The 14,832-nt window shown below is 50.5% G+C and overlaps 1 protein-coding gene across 1 annotated transcript in view; it reads left to right on the plus strand.

Annotated features, from left to right (window-relative positions):
• ANKFY1 (ankyrin repeat and FYVE domain containing 1) overlaps nt 1–14,832 on the plus strand; it is a 137,048-nt gene that overhangs the window by 83,152 nt on the left and 39,064 nt on the right. The window contains exons 13-18 of the mRNA XM_075336371.1: nt 3,395–3,493; nt 5,428–5,581; nt 5,887–6,055; nt 6,152–6,270; nt 7,628–7,784; nt 7,933–8,133. Of these exons, the coding sequence (XP_075192486.1) occupies nt 3,395–3,493; nt 5,428–5,581; nt 5,887–6,055; nt 6,152–6,270; nt 7,628–7,784; nt 7,933–8,133 (899 nt within the window). The remainder of the gene's footprint in view (nt 1–3,394; nt 3,494–5,427; nt 5,582–5,886; nt 6,056–6,151; nt 6,271–7,627; nt 7,785–7,932; nt 8,134–14,832) is intronic.

A 14,832-nucleotide genomic window follows, 5' to 3' on the forward strand; every position in this document is an offset into this window, starting at 1 on the left:
AATAGAGCTCCTGATGAAATCCATCTATGAAGCCATAGGCGCGTCTTTTGCTCCGGCCTTTGCAGCCGTGTGGGCACTCCACGCTATCTCAGCCTGTCTGTCTGAGATTAATGCGGTCACACGTACCTCTGCTCCGCAAGTTGTGTCTTTGACTTCTCAGGCGTCAGCCTTCTTGTCCTACGCCATGAACGCCGTCCTGGACTCTGCGAGCCGTACAGCGGTAGCATCCGCCAATTCGGTGGCAGTTCGCAGGGCCATGTGGCTACGCGAATGGAATGCAGACTCTGCTTCCAAGAAGTTCTTAACCGGTTTGCCATTTTCTGGCGACCGTTTGTTTGGCGAGCAATTGGACGAAATTATTAAACAGTCCAAGGGAAAGGACTCGTCCTTACCCCAGTCCAAACCAAACAGACCTCAGCAACGAAAAATACAATCGAGGTTTCGGTCCTTTCGGCCCTCAGCCAAGTCCCGTTCCTCCACGTCCAACAGGTCAGCGAAGGGCCAGAAGGACTCTTCTGCATGGCGGTCTAAGTCATGTCCTACAAAGACCGCCGGAGGAACCGTCTCCAAGGCGGCCTCCTCATGACTTTCGGCATCACCAAACCGCATCCTCGGTCGGTGGCAGGTTCTCCCGCTTTTGCGACGCCTGGGGGCCACATGTCCAAGACCGATGGGTGAGAGACATTCTGTCTCACGGTTACAGGATAGAGCTCAGTTCTCGTCCTCCGACTCGTTTCTTCAGATCATCTCCGCCCCACGAGCGAGCCGATGCACTTTTTCAGAGAACACTCTGAAGGCAGAAGGAGTTGTGATCCCCGTTCCCCTTCAAGAACGTGGTCGCGGTGTTTACTCCAACTTGTTCGGGGTGCCAAAAAGGGACGGATCATTCCGTCCCGTTCTGGACCTCAAACTGCTCAGCGGACACGTCAGAACCAGACGGTTCCGGATGGAATCTCTCCGCTCTGTCATCGTCTCGATGTCCCAAGGAGACTTCCTAGCATCAATCGACATCAGGGATGCTTATCTCCATGTGCCGATTGCACCAGAGCATCAACGCTTCCTGCGTTTCACCATCTGGGACGAACACCTTCAGTTCGTGGCACTGTCTTTCGGCCTGGCGACGGCCCCACGGGTCTTCACCAAGGTGACGGCATCAGTGGTGGCGGTCCTTAGGCTTCAGTACTTAGGCGATCTCCTAGTCAAGGCATCCTCCCGGGTGGCATGTCAACACTGCCTGACCATTGCTCTGGAGACTCTCCAGAGGTTCGGGTGGATCATCAATTTCCCAAACTCAAAATTGACACCGACCCAATCACTGACTTACCTCGGGATGGAGTTTCATACTCTCTCAGCGATAGTGAAGCTTACGCTGGACAAACAGCGTTCGCTGCAGACAGGGGTGCACTCTCTCATTCGGGTCCAGTCACACCACTTGAGACGTCTCATGCACTTCCTAGGGAAGATGGTGGCAGCAATGGAGGCAGTTCCCTTTGCGCAGTTTCATCTGCGTCCAACTCAAGGGGACATTCTCCGCAAATGGGACAGGAACGTCTCTCTTTCACTGACAGCCAAAACCTCTCTTCAGTGGTGGCTTCCTCCCACTTCTTTGTCGAAGGGAAAATCCGTCCGGCCCCCATCCTGGGCGGTGGTCACGACGGACGCGAGTCTGTCAGGGTGGGGAGCGGTCTTCCTCCACCACAGGGCTCAGAGAGCCTGGACTCCGACAGAGTCCTCCCTTCAGATCAATGTTCTGGAGATGAGGGCAGTGTATCTAGCCCTAAAGGCGTTCCAGAGGTGGCTGGACGGCAGGCAGATCCGAATACAGTTGGACAACGCCACGGCGGTCGCGTTCATTAACCACCAGCACAGAGCGCTGGCGGCGGACGCATTAGTTCAGGACTGGTCGCAGTTTCGACTGCCTTATGTATTTCCTCCTCTGGCACTGCTGCCCAGAGTTTTACGCAAGATCAGGTCCGTCTGCCGCCGCGCCATCCTCGTCGCTCCGGACTGGCCGAGGAGGTCGTGGTACCCGGATATGTGGCACCTCACGGTGGGTCAACCATGGGCACTCCCAGACCGACCAGATATGCTGTCTCAAGGACCATTTTTCCATCTGAATTCTGCGGCCCTCAACCTAACTGTGTGGCCATTGAGTCCTGGCTCTTAGCGTCCTCAGGGTTATCTCTATCACGCCCTTCGCAGAAGGTGGCCTTCCTAGTGGCAGTCACATCACTTCGGAGAGTGTCTGAGCTAGCAGCACTGTCATGCAAAGCCCCCTTCCTGGTGTTTCACCAGGATAAGGTGGTTCTGCGTCCGGTCTCGGAATTCTACCTAAGGTGGGATCTCATTTTCATCTCAATCAGGATATCTCCTTACCTTTTTTGACCCTCATCCAGTTCACCAATGTGAAAAGGATTTGCACTTGTTAGATCTCGTGAGAGCACTCCGGCTCTACATTTCGCGCACGGCGCCCCTGCGCCGTTCTGATGCGCTCTTTGTCCTTGTCGCTGGCCAGCGTAAGGGGTCGCAGGCTTCCAAGTCAACCTTGGCTCGGTGGATCAAGGAACTGATTCTTGAAGCCTACCGCTCTTCTGGACTTCCGATTCCTTTAGGGCTGAAAGCCCATTCTATCAGAGCCGTAGGTACATCCTGGGCATGGCGGCACCAGGCTACGGCTCAGCAGGTGTGTCAGGCGGCTACCTGGTCGAGTCTGCACACTTTCACGAAACACTTTCACGAAACACTATCAGGTGCATGCCTATGCTGCGGCAGATGCCAGCCTAGGTAGGCGACTCCTTCAGGCGGCGGTTGCCCACCTGTAAGAGGGGGCCGTTTTTCGGCTCTTTTTATCGAGGTATTCTTTTACCCACCCAGGGATTGCTTTTGGACATCCCAATTGTCTGGGTCTCCCAATGGAGCGACAAAGAAGAAGGGAATTTTGTTTACTTACCGTAAATTCCTTTTCTTCTAGCTCCTATTGGGAGACCCAGCACCCGCCCCTGTTCCCTTCGGGCTGTTGTTCTTTTGTGTACACATGTTGTTCATGTTGAATTGTTCTTTTGGTTCATGGTTTCAGTTCTCCGAACATCCTTCGGATTGAATTTACCTTAGACCAATTTATATAGTTTCCTCCTTCCTGCTTTGGCACCAAAACTGATGGGCCCGTGATGCACGGGAGGGTGTATAGGCAGAGGGGAGGGGTTACACTTTTTAAAGTGTAATACTTTGTGTGGCCTCCGGAGGCAGTAGCTATACACCCAATTGTCTGGGTCTCCCAATAGGAGCTAGAAGAAAAGGAATTTACGTTAAGTAAACAAAATTCCCTTCTTCCCTGTCTTTTTTTTTTTCCCATTGATGTGTTTACCATATAATACCTATTTTATTTTCCTTAAAGCAAATGCTCTGCATGCAACAAATAATCTTCAAATCATTCCTGACTTCAGCCTAAAGGATTCAAAGGAACAAACCGTATTGGCGTTGGCATTATGGACAGGTAAGATTTTCTTTTTTTAAATTCATTTTGTTATATTAACAAGAACACTCATCAAGTGTGCAGCAGCAAATGTTCCCAACACCCATTTAACACCTTGACGACCCATGACGTATACATCTGTTATGGATCGTGTGAGGTTAATCCCCGCCCCCTGCCGTGAGCAGGTCGTGGCGATCCGCGCACATACCAGCTGTTTTGAACAGCTGACGCGTGTGCCTGCATGTTACGAGTGGAATCGCATTCCACCCGCAACTTTTAACCCCTTACATCTCGCTGCCAGTCTGGCAGCGAGATGTATATGCGCGCAGCCATTACTTTCACTTACCGCCGCCCCCACCGGAAGTCACATGCATGATCACGTGACTGTCGGTGGTTGCCATGGTAGCACAGGGTCATGTGATGACGCCTGTAGCTAACATGAGTCACTTTCTGTTAGTGCCGCCATAGTGCCAGCACGGAGAGTAAAGTAGCATATCTGCATATCTCTGCTCTGTAGCTGAGATCTACAGATAAGGCAGAGCGATCAGATTGTTGATCCATATAGCCCTCTGGGGGACTAATAAAATAAAAAAAAAAGTAAAAAAGTTTTTTAAAAAAAAACCCAAAACCAAACAAACCTAAAAGTTCAAATCACCCCCCTTTCACCCCATTGAAAATTAAAGGGTTAAAAAAAATAAAGAATATACACATATTTGGTACTGCCGCGTTCAGAAATGCCTGATATATGAAACTGTAAAATCAATTAATCTGATCAGTAACCGGCGTAGCGGCAAAAAACACGCTAAAATTACGGTTTTTTGGTTGCCACAAGTTTTGCGCAAAATGCAATGACAGGCGATCAAAACGTAGCATCTGTGCAAAAATGGTACCATTAGAAACGTCGGCTTATTTTTTACGTCTCGAGCTATCACTGAGCCATAGATCCTGAAAAATGAGAACGCTTTGCTACGAGTTTCGAAAAATGGCGCAAATCGTGCGCCACTTTTATTGGACAAACTTGTGAATTTTTTTTAACCCCTTAGATACAAGTAAACTATACATGTTTGGTGTCTACAAACTCGCACCGATTTCAGGCATCATACCCACACATCAGTTTTATCATATAGTGAACACGGTGAATAAAATATCCCAAAAACTATTGTGCGATCACACTTTTTTTGCAGTTTTTCCACACTTGGAATTTTTTTGCTGTTTTCCAGTACACTATATGGTAAATTTATGATTTAATTTACAACTCGTCCTGCAAAAAACAAGCCCTCATATGGCAAGATTGACAGAAAAATAAAAAAGTTACGGCTCTCTAAAGAAAGGGAGCAAAAAAAAAACCCCCGCAAAAACGTAAACCGCCCGGGGGCTAAAGGGGTTAAATGTTGTTAAAGGGAATTTGTCAGTTGTTTTTTGCTACATCATTTGAGAGCAGCCTGATGTAGGCAAAGAGACCCTGAATCCAATGATCTATCAGTTTAATGGGTGCAGCAGTTCTGACTCGAAGCTTTTAGATTTAGCAAAGCAGCAGAGCCGAGAAGGTTTCCCCCTCCCACACCAGGCTCAGTATGTACAATGTCTCTGGATAGTGAGCTGCTAATCACAGCAGGGGAAGTGTTGGACTACAAAGCACAAGGCAATGAAGTCTAGCAATGATAATCTCCTGGTCCTAAAACAATCATTGCAGGTAAACAGCAGTATGCACCTTGATAAGAGAGGAATCACTGAAATTGTGTTTTAACCATTTCAGCATGCTGTCTTCAGATTATATAATAGAAACTTGCTGACCGAGTCCCTTTAAATCAGACTATAAGGGTGTCTTTCTTTTGCTTGCTTGTGTGGGCTTTTATTAGATGCTATTGCATATACTATACATATAAGATCCCCTATAGACTTGTTTATGAATGACTACCACTGAACGGCACTGACGATCCTGACGCTATCTTTAGGTATGCACGTCATTGCTGCACAATTGCTTGGATCTGGCGCCTCAATCAATGACATAATGTCAGATGGACAGACCCTGCTGCACATGGCAATACGAAGACAAGACAGTAAAAGTGCGCTTTTCCTACTGGAACACCAAGCCGATATTAATATCAGGTATGATTACCCTAGTGATAATGAAAATGTCTTATTATTTATGTTTGATGCACCTTTGATCTGTCTTATAAGACAATGCCTTGGAAATCTCCTAGCCCTGTTACCCTTTTATTACATTACTAATATTATAAAGTCCATCTTTAAGTCTGTCTTGTCTGTTACATTTAAGTTCTTGACATCTGTTCTTTTGCTTGTTTAAAGCTGTTACAATGAGAGCACATATACAGAAATGTACATTTAAGTTATTTATTGGTGCAACACATTCAGAGAAGAAAACAATGACTATAATCTAATGTCTTCTCTAGGACCCAAGATGGGGAGACTGCACTTCAGTTAGCCATTAAAAATCAGCTCCCCTTAGTGGTTGATGCTATTTGCACACGAGGGGCCGACATGTCTGTTACGGATGAACAAGGGAACCCTCCTCTGTGGATTGCTCTGGAAAACGAACTAGAGGATATTGCATCCACATTGGTAAGATAACACTGTTCCACAATATTATATGGTTTTGCCTTTTTGTTTTGATTGACTCAGCCAATGAAATGTTCATTCTATATTTTCCTGTCCCAGGTAAGACATGGATGTGATGCAACATTTTGGGGACCAGGCCCAAGTGGCTGTCTACAGACTCTTCTACACAGAGCCATAGATGAGAACAAAGAGCAGGTTGCTTGCTTCCTTGTACGCAGGTTGGAGCCATGGATTCTTTACCACTTTGCTTTTGGTGGCATTTCTTCTATTACGCTTACACTAATTGTTCATAGACTGTGAAAAATGGAAATTTAGATCTTTAAAGGGAGGCTGTCAGGACAAAATAACTGTTCAAAATCAGCACAGGTATCCACTAACCCCCTGGGGCCAAGAGCTTCAGAGGATCTTTCCACCTACTTGATTACTATCTATCTCTGCCTTCCATGATTCACAACTTTGGCTTTACAGGCGTCAAAGAAGGATGGAGATACAGTGGAACTTCGCTTAACGAGTAACCCACTTAACGAGAATTTTGCTTAACAAGCAAAGCTTGCTGTAAATTTGTAACTCAATTTACGAGAAAGCTTTGCTGTATGAGCAAAATCCTCATCGCACACACTTCCAGTTCTGTACATCCACCGCGCTCTGACCCGCACTTGCAGTCCACACAAACACACACAAGCATGCACAAACACATACAAACACATACGACTCACGCAAGCACGCACATTCAGTATTATGCTCACCTTACTTTCCGTTCCACCGCCAGCCTCATGGTTCTTGTAGTTCCCGGGTACATCGCGACGTCCTCGCGACGAACTACAAGACCCAGGAGGGAGGCCGGCGATGGAACGGACGGTAAGGTGAGCATAATATGTGTACCTTCAGTTCCATCGCTGGCCTCCTGGGTCCTGTCACGCTACTCAAAGGCAGCCCTCTGGCCAATCAGAGGCAAGCGTCTCCTGCCTTTGACGTTAGCACTCTGGCAGCGGAAGTTCCTCCCTCGTCGTTATGGTAACCCGATACACAGCCCGTACCATAGAACAGCAAGTCCCAGGAGACCGGCGAACAAAAGGTAAGGTGAGCATAATATGTTTGCGTGCATGTGCGTGCATGTGCGTTCGTGCATGTGCGTTCGTGTTTGTGCGTGCGTGTTTGTGCGTGTTTGTGCGTGTTTGTACGTTTTTGTGCATGTGTGGAATGATACAATAGGGGACTAGGATGGGATATTTAACAAGTTGTGGAACGAATTGTCTGCATTGCAATGATTCCTATGGGAAATCTTGCTTTGCTGAACGAGTAACTTGGTTAACAAGCACAGTCCCAGAACGGATTGTTCTCGTTAACCAAGGTTCCACTGTAGATGAAAAAAAAAAAGGTGGAGAAGTGAACTGAATTGCTCCACTGCGCCAAGGACCACAAAGCACCTATTCTTGGCATTTTGTGCTGACTGACTCCTGCTAAGGAATTTCATTTTACTTAATCATAGTTCTTAGCTCTTTCTACAATTCCATACAATTAGCCGTAAGCAGTAAGAATGTGAGTAACATGGCATTGCATTTCTTGTTCTTTCAGTGGCTGTGACGTGAACAGTCCTAGAAAACCAGGACCAAATGGAGAAGGGGAAGAGGAGGCCAGAGATGGACAGACACCTCTGCACTTGGCAGCAAGCTGGGGATTAGACGAAGTAGTTCAGTGCCTTTTGGAGTTTGGTGCCAATGTGAATTCACAGGTATGGCGATTTATTATCAGCTGCTGTTGTGCAAGATTAGGAATCTGTGCAGATTGCCCTGAAGACTTATAAAATGCTATGTCCATTTATTAAATATGGCAACTATAGCTATCAAATCAAAATTCAATTTCCTGTATGTGTATTATAGGATGCAGAAGGAAGAACTCCAATACATGTCGCCATCAGCAACCAGCACCGTGTGATTATCCAATTAATGATCTCACACCCTGAAATCAGGCTGAATGTGAGGGACAGACAGGGTATGACCCCCTTCGCATGTGCCATGACATTCAAAAATAATAAAGCTGCGGAGGCCATCTTAAAACGGGAACCAGGAGCAGCTGAGCAGGTACTGAGCAGTTATTCTATGGGAGTTACGGAAAGGGTACAGCTCAGCCACAAATGGTTCTGATTGTTGTCCCATCTCATGTTGCTGACACCAGGACACAGTTATACCGATCTCAACCATGAAGCCCTGAGCTTCTTACATCCCTTTTAAAGGAGCATTAATATTGAGGTTGTTAAAAGGGGTTATTCACTACTTTTTATATTTATGACTTGGTATTGATGATCTATACTAAGACTATCAGCCGTCATTACCCAAAACAGTGGCTAGAGGTAAACAGTGAACGGAGCAGGAAGACCGCAGCACTGTAAACTGTGTAGTGGCTGCTGCTGGGTACTGCATCTCTGCTCATACAAGAAAAAAGGAAGTGATCTGAAGTTCATGGCAGCAGCAGCACCTATACAGTGACCGGAGCTGTGTACATTGTTTCTATCCAGCAGCCAGAGGGGCTAATAACAGCTGAGCAGTGGGGAATACTGGGTGCCAGACCCCCACCGATCTCATATTGTTGACCTACCCCAGGGATAGGTAACAGCTGATCAGTGGAGAATACTGGGTGCCAGACCCCCACCGATCTCATATTGTTGACCTGCCCCAGGGAGAGGTAACGGCTGATCAGTGGAGAATACTGGGTGCCAGACCCCCACCGATCTCATATTGTTGACCTGCCCCAGGGAGAGGTAACAGCTGATCAGTGGAGAATACTGGGTGCCAGACCCCCACCGATCTCATATTATATTTTTTTTTAATCAAATATTTTTTATTTTTCATTAAATATACAAAGCCAATGTCAAATTTTCAGCAAGAAACATAACTACAAACTTTCCCTCCCCAACCACCCCTCCCCCTCAGCGTACATATTACCCACATCTATATAAAAGAGCTCACATTTGTGCCCTTCAGTGACATATATTGGAATGTGTAGAACCATTTATCCCTGCTCAAAAACCAACATCTCCCAGCCCTAATATTTATCCATACTGCAACCACGGATTCCATAGTCTATCAAAAAGTGCAAGTTGTTTCCTTTTCCCATATATGCTTCTCTCCATCCGAGCAGTATGACTAACATATGCGACAAATTCCCCTCTAGTCGGTGGGTCCCCCTGCATCCAGTGTTTGGCAATTACTTTCCTTGCCGCATACAGCAGTCTGGCTATCACTATTTTAAAAATGTTGTCTACTCTGATTTCTTTGTCGCTCCATTGGGAGACCCAGACAATTGGGTGTATAGCTTCTGCCTCCGGAGGCCACACAAAGTATTACACTTTAAAAAGTGTAACCCCTCCCCTCTGCCTATACACCCTCCCGTGGATCACGGGCTCCTCAGTTTTTATGCTTTGTGTGGAAGGAGGCACACATCCACTCATGCATTCTCATATTAGTTATGTCGGTTGGAAGAAAAGAGGGCCCCCACCGGGCCCCCAGCATGTTCCCTTCTCACCCCACTACGTCGGCGGTGTTGTTAAGGTTGAGGTACCCATTGCGGGTACAAAGGCCGGGGCCTCATGCCGTCTCCTTCACCATCCCTTAGCGGCTCTGGGAGAAGTGGGATCCTGAGCGGTCATCCATTTGCTGGGACCGTGCTCCCTCCGCAGCCCCTGTGGGAATCTGCCGGACCGGAGTCTATTCAACCTCAGGGACCGGGCCCTGCAACTCTAAGGTACTCTGTGTCCCCATTGGGGACTGTACAGGAGCGCACCTTCTTCCCGGACGCTGCGGCAGCTGCTGAATTGAGAAGGCCGGCGGACTTCCGCGCCGACCGTGCCTGCTTGTCGGGCGCGGTCTCAAATTTAGTCCCCGGCTTCATCGCGGCCTAGTCGCAAAAATCCCGCCCCCGGGCCTGCCTGTCAGGGGTAAGGGCGGGACTGCCGACCTGACGTCGGATGTGAGGGCTGGAGCATCCTGCATGTTTCCTCCCCCCTCACTGATCACTGTGGGGACCCCAGATTCCCGCACTTTCCTGGCGCCGCCCACGGCTCCACTCCTCCCCTGAGAGCTCCGGCAGCCATTTTTTGGGCATTCTGCCGGTGGAGGATTCTCAGGAACAGCTCTGCAGCTCCGGGGGACCTAAGGCTAGGAATCTGGAGGACACACACGCTCCGCTTGTTAGCGGTCGGTAAGCCACACCGGTCACCCGGTGCTGGTCCCCCCTAGGGTGCCGGAATAGATACGTATTTATATATATATTTCTGTTCGGTCGGGCTGTATACCCTTTTTTGCCCATATACCCTCAGTGATCATTCTCCTAGGAGACAACAGCATGTCGTCCACAAGGAGCAAAGCTGTTAAGGCACAGTTTTTTTTTGCGGCCTGTACCTCTTGTGGGGTTTTGTTACCTGCGGGTTCCACCTACCCTCACTGTGAGCAATGCTCGACCCCTGTTTCGCTTGCTCAGCCGGAGCCTCGGTCACTAGTGGGCCCCTCGGCTCATGTAGACCCCCCTGCTCCCCCTGTCCAGGCGGCAGGGACAGAGTTCGCCTCTTTTGCTGAGAAACTCTCTGAGTCACTTTCACAATCCATGGCTCAGTCTATGGACAAATGGTCTGCCAAGCTGCTAGAAGCTTTGCAGTCCAGACCGGTCCTTTCACAGGCCCCGGCCCCTGTTGGATCGTCGCCTCCAGGCCCCTCTCGGTCCGAGCCGCAGCGCGCTCCCAGGTTGGGCCCTAGGTCCCACGCGGAGGACTCCTGCCCGGACCACAGTCCTAGACAGGCTAAGCGGGCTCGCTGGGAATCTTCCCCGACGTCTTCACGCTGCTCGGGTTCCCAGCTTGAGGACTCTCTGGAGGACGAGGCGGACGTCGCAGTTCAGGGATCTGACCCTGACGTCGCCCTTAACCTTGATACACCTGAGGGGGACGCATTAGTGTTGGATCTCTCTCCCCCGCCTCCTACTGTAGAGGAGTCGGCGTCTCAGCAGGAGAAACACCAGTTTCGGTTCCCCAAACGTACACGTAGTGCGTTTTTCGATCACTATAACTTCAGAGACGCTGTCCAGAAGCCCAGAGCGGTTCCGGACAAGCGCTTTACTAAGCGCCTCACGGACACGCGTTACCCCTTCCCCTCTGAAGTCGTTAAGGGTTGGGCTCAATGTCCCAAGGTGGATCCTCCAGTCTCTAGATTGGCGGCTAGATCTGTGGTATCGGTTGCAGATGGCTCATCGCTAAAGGATGCCACTGACAGGCAGATAGAGCTCCTGGTGAAGTCCATCTATAAGGCCACGGGCGCGTCTTTTGCCCCGGCCTTTGCAGCCGTGTGGGCACTCCAAGCTATCTCAGCTTGTCTGGCTGAGATTAATGCTGTCACACGTAATTCTGCTCCGCAAGTTGCGTCTTTGACTTCTCAAGCGTCAGCTTTTTCTTCCTACGCCATGAACGCAGTCCTAGACTCTGCTAGCCGTACAGCTGTGGCATCCGCTAACTCTGTGGCAGTCCGCAGGGCCATGTGGCTGCGCGAATGGAAGGCAGACTCGGCCTCCAAGAGGTTCTTAACCGGTTTGCCGTTTTCTGGCGAACGCTTGTTTGGCGAACGATTGGATGAGATTATTAAGGAATCCAAGGGAAAGGACTCCTCCTTACCCCAGTCCAAACCTAAGAGACCTCAGCAACGGAAAATACAATCGAGGTTTCGGTCCTTTCGTCCCTCCGCCAAGCCCCAATCCTCTTCGTCCAGCAGGCCGGAGAAAGGCCAGAGGAACTCCTATGCGTGGCGGTCCAAGTCACGCCCCCAAAAGGCCGCAGGAGGCACTGCCTCCAAGGCGGCCTCCTCATGACTCTCGGCATCCCCTAACCGCATCCTCGGTCGGTGGCAGGCTCTCCCGCTTTGGCGACGCCTGGTGGCCACATGTTCAAGACCGATGGGTGAGAGACATTCTGTCTCACGGTTACAGGATAGAGTTACACTCCCGTCCTGCGGCTCGTTTCTTCAGAACCTCTCCGCCCCCCGCTCAGGCCGACGCACTTTTTCAGGCAGTGGACGCTCTGAAGACAGAAGGAGTTGTGACCTCCGTTCCCCTTCAGGAACGTGGTCGCGGCTTTTACTCCAACTTGTTCATGGTGCCAAAAAAGGACGGATCATTCCGTCCCGTTCTGGACCTCAAGCTGCTCAACAGACATGTGAGAACCAGACGGTTTCGGATGGAATCTCTCCGCTCGGTCATCGCCTCGATGTCACAAGGAGACTTCCTAGCATCGATCGACATCAAGGATGCTTATCTCCATGTGCCGATCGCACCTGAACATCAACGCTTCTTGCGTTTCGCCATTGGGGACGAACACCTTCAGTTCGTGGCATTGCCTTTCGGCCTGGCGACAGCCCCACGGGTTTTCACCAAAGTCATGGCATCCGTCGTGGCGGTCCTACACTCTCTGGGCCACTCGGTGATTCCCTACTTAGACGATCTCCTAGTCAGGGCCCCTTCTCGGGTGGCGTGTCAACACAGCCTTACCGTCGCTCTGGCGACTCTCCAGCAGTTCGGGTGGATCATCAACTTCCCAAAATCCAAGTTGACACCGACCCAATCACTGACTTACCTCGGGATGGAGTTTCATACACAGTCAGCGGTAGTCAAGCTACCGCGGGACAAACAGCTTTCTCTGCAGGCAGGGGTGCAATCACTTCTTCGGGGTCAGTCACACCCCTTAAGGCGCCTCATGCACTTCCTGGGGAAAATGGTGGCAGCGATGGAGGCAGTGCCGTTCGCGCAATTCCATCTACGGCCACTCCAATGGGACATTCTCCGCAAATGGGACAGGAGGTCGGCTTCTCTCGACAGGAACGTCTCTCTTTCCCTTGCAACCAAGACGTCACTTCAGTGGTGGCTCCTTCCCAATTCTCTATCGCAGGGAAAATCCTTCCTACCCCCAACCTGGGCTGTGGTCACCACGGACGCGAGCCTGTCAGGGTGGGGAGCGGTTTTTCTCCACCACAGGGCTCAGGGAACCTGGACTCCGATAGTCTTCCCTTCAGATCAATGTTCTGGAGATAAGGGCAGTGTATCTAGCCCTATTGGCTTTCCATCGGTGGCTGGAGGGCAGGCAGATCCGTATCCAGTCGGACAACCCCACTGCCGTCGCATACATCAACCACCAAGGCGGCACTCGCAGTCGTCAAGCCTTCCAGGAAGTCCGGCGGATTCTGCAGTGGGTGGAAGCCACAGCCTCCACCATCTCCGCAGTTCACATCCCGGGTGTAGAAAACTGGGAAGCAGATTTTCTCAGTCGTCAGGGCATGGATGCGGGGGAATGGTCTCTGCACCCAGAAGTGTTTCGAGAGACCTGTCGCCGCTGGGGAACGCCGGACGTCGATCTCATGGCGTCACGGCACAACAACAAAGTCCCGGCATTCATGGCACGGTCTCAGGATCACAGAGCTCTGGCGGCGGACGCGTTAGTTCAGGACTGGTCGCAGTTTCGACTGCCTTATGTGTTTCCTCCTCTGGCGATCCTGCCCAGAGTGTTACGCAAGATCAGGTCCGACTGCCGTCGCGCCATTCTCGTCGCTCCAGACTGGCCGAGGCGGTCGTGGTACCCGGATCTGTGGCATCTCACGGTGGGTCAACCGTGGGCGCTTCCAGACCGCCCAGACTTGCTGTCACAAGGGCCATTTTTCCATCTGAATTCTGTGGCCCTCAACCTGACTGTGTGGCCATTGAGTCCTGGCTCCTAGCGTCTTCAGGGTTATCTCAGGATGTCATTGCCACCATGAGACAGGCCAGGAAGCCAACGTCCGCCAAGATCTATTACAGGTCTTGGCAAATCTTCTTATCCTGGTGCTCTGATAACGGTTTTCCTCCATGGCCGTTTGCCTTACCCACTTTTCTTTCATTCCTTCAATCCGGAATGGACAAGGGTTTGTCACTCGGCTCTCTCAAGGGCCAAGTATCGGCGCTCTCCGTATTTTTTCAAAAGCGCCTAGCCAGGCTTCCGCAGGTCCGCACGTTCCTGCAGGGAGTTTGCCACATAGTCCCACCTTACAAGCGTCCGCTGGAACCCTGGGATCTTAACAGGGTGCTAACGGCTCTTCAGAAACCACCTTTCGAGCCGCTGCGGGATGTCTCTTTATCACGTCTTTCGCAAAAGGTGGCCTTTCTAGTGGCAGTTACATCACTCCGGAGAGTGTCTGAGCTTGCAGCGCTGTCATGCAAAGCCCCCTTCCTGGTGTTTCACCAGGATAAAGGTGGTTCTGCGTCCGGTCCCGGAATTTCTCCCTAAGGTGGTATCTCCTTTTCATCTCAATCAGGATATCTCCTTACCTTCATTTTGCCCTAATCCAATTCACCAATGTGAAAAGGATTTGCACTCTTTGGATCTGGTGAGAGCACTCCGGCTCTACGTGTCTCGCACGGCGCCCCTGCGCCGTTCAGATGCGCTCTTTGTCCTTGTCGCTGGCCAGCGTAAGGGTTTGCAGGCTTCCAAGTCAACCTTCGCTCGGTGGATCAAGGAACCGATTCTCGAAGCCTACCGTTCTTCTGGGCTTCCGCTTCCTTCAGGGCTGAAAGCCCATTCTACCAGGACGCCGTGGGTGCGTCCTGGGCATTGCGGCACCGGGCTACGGCTCAGCAGGTGTGTCAGGCAGCTACGTGGTCTAGTCTGCACACTTTCACGAAACACTATCAAGTGCATACCTATGCTTCGGCAGACGCCAGTCTAGGTAGGCGAGTCCTTCAGGCGGCGGTTGCCCACCTGTAAGAGGAGGGCCGTT

Source organism: Anomaloglossus baeobatrachus, chromosome 2 (genome assembly GCF_048569485.1).
Source record: "Anomaloglossus baeobatrachus isolate aAnoBae1 chromosome 2, aAnoBae1.hap1, whole genome shotgun sequence".
NCBI classification, from domain to species: domain Eukaryota; kingdom Metazoa; phylum Chordata; class Amphibia; order Anura; family Aromobatidae; genus Anomaloglossus; species Anomaloglossus baeobatrachus.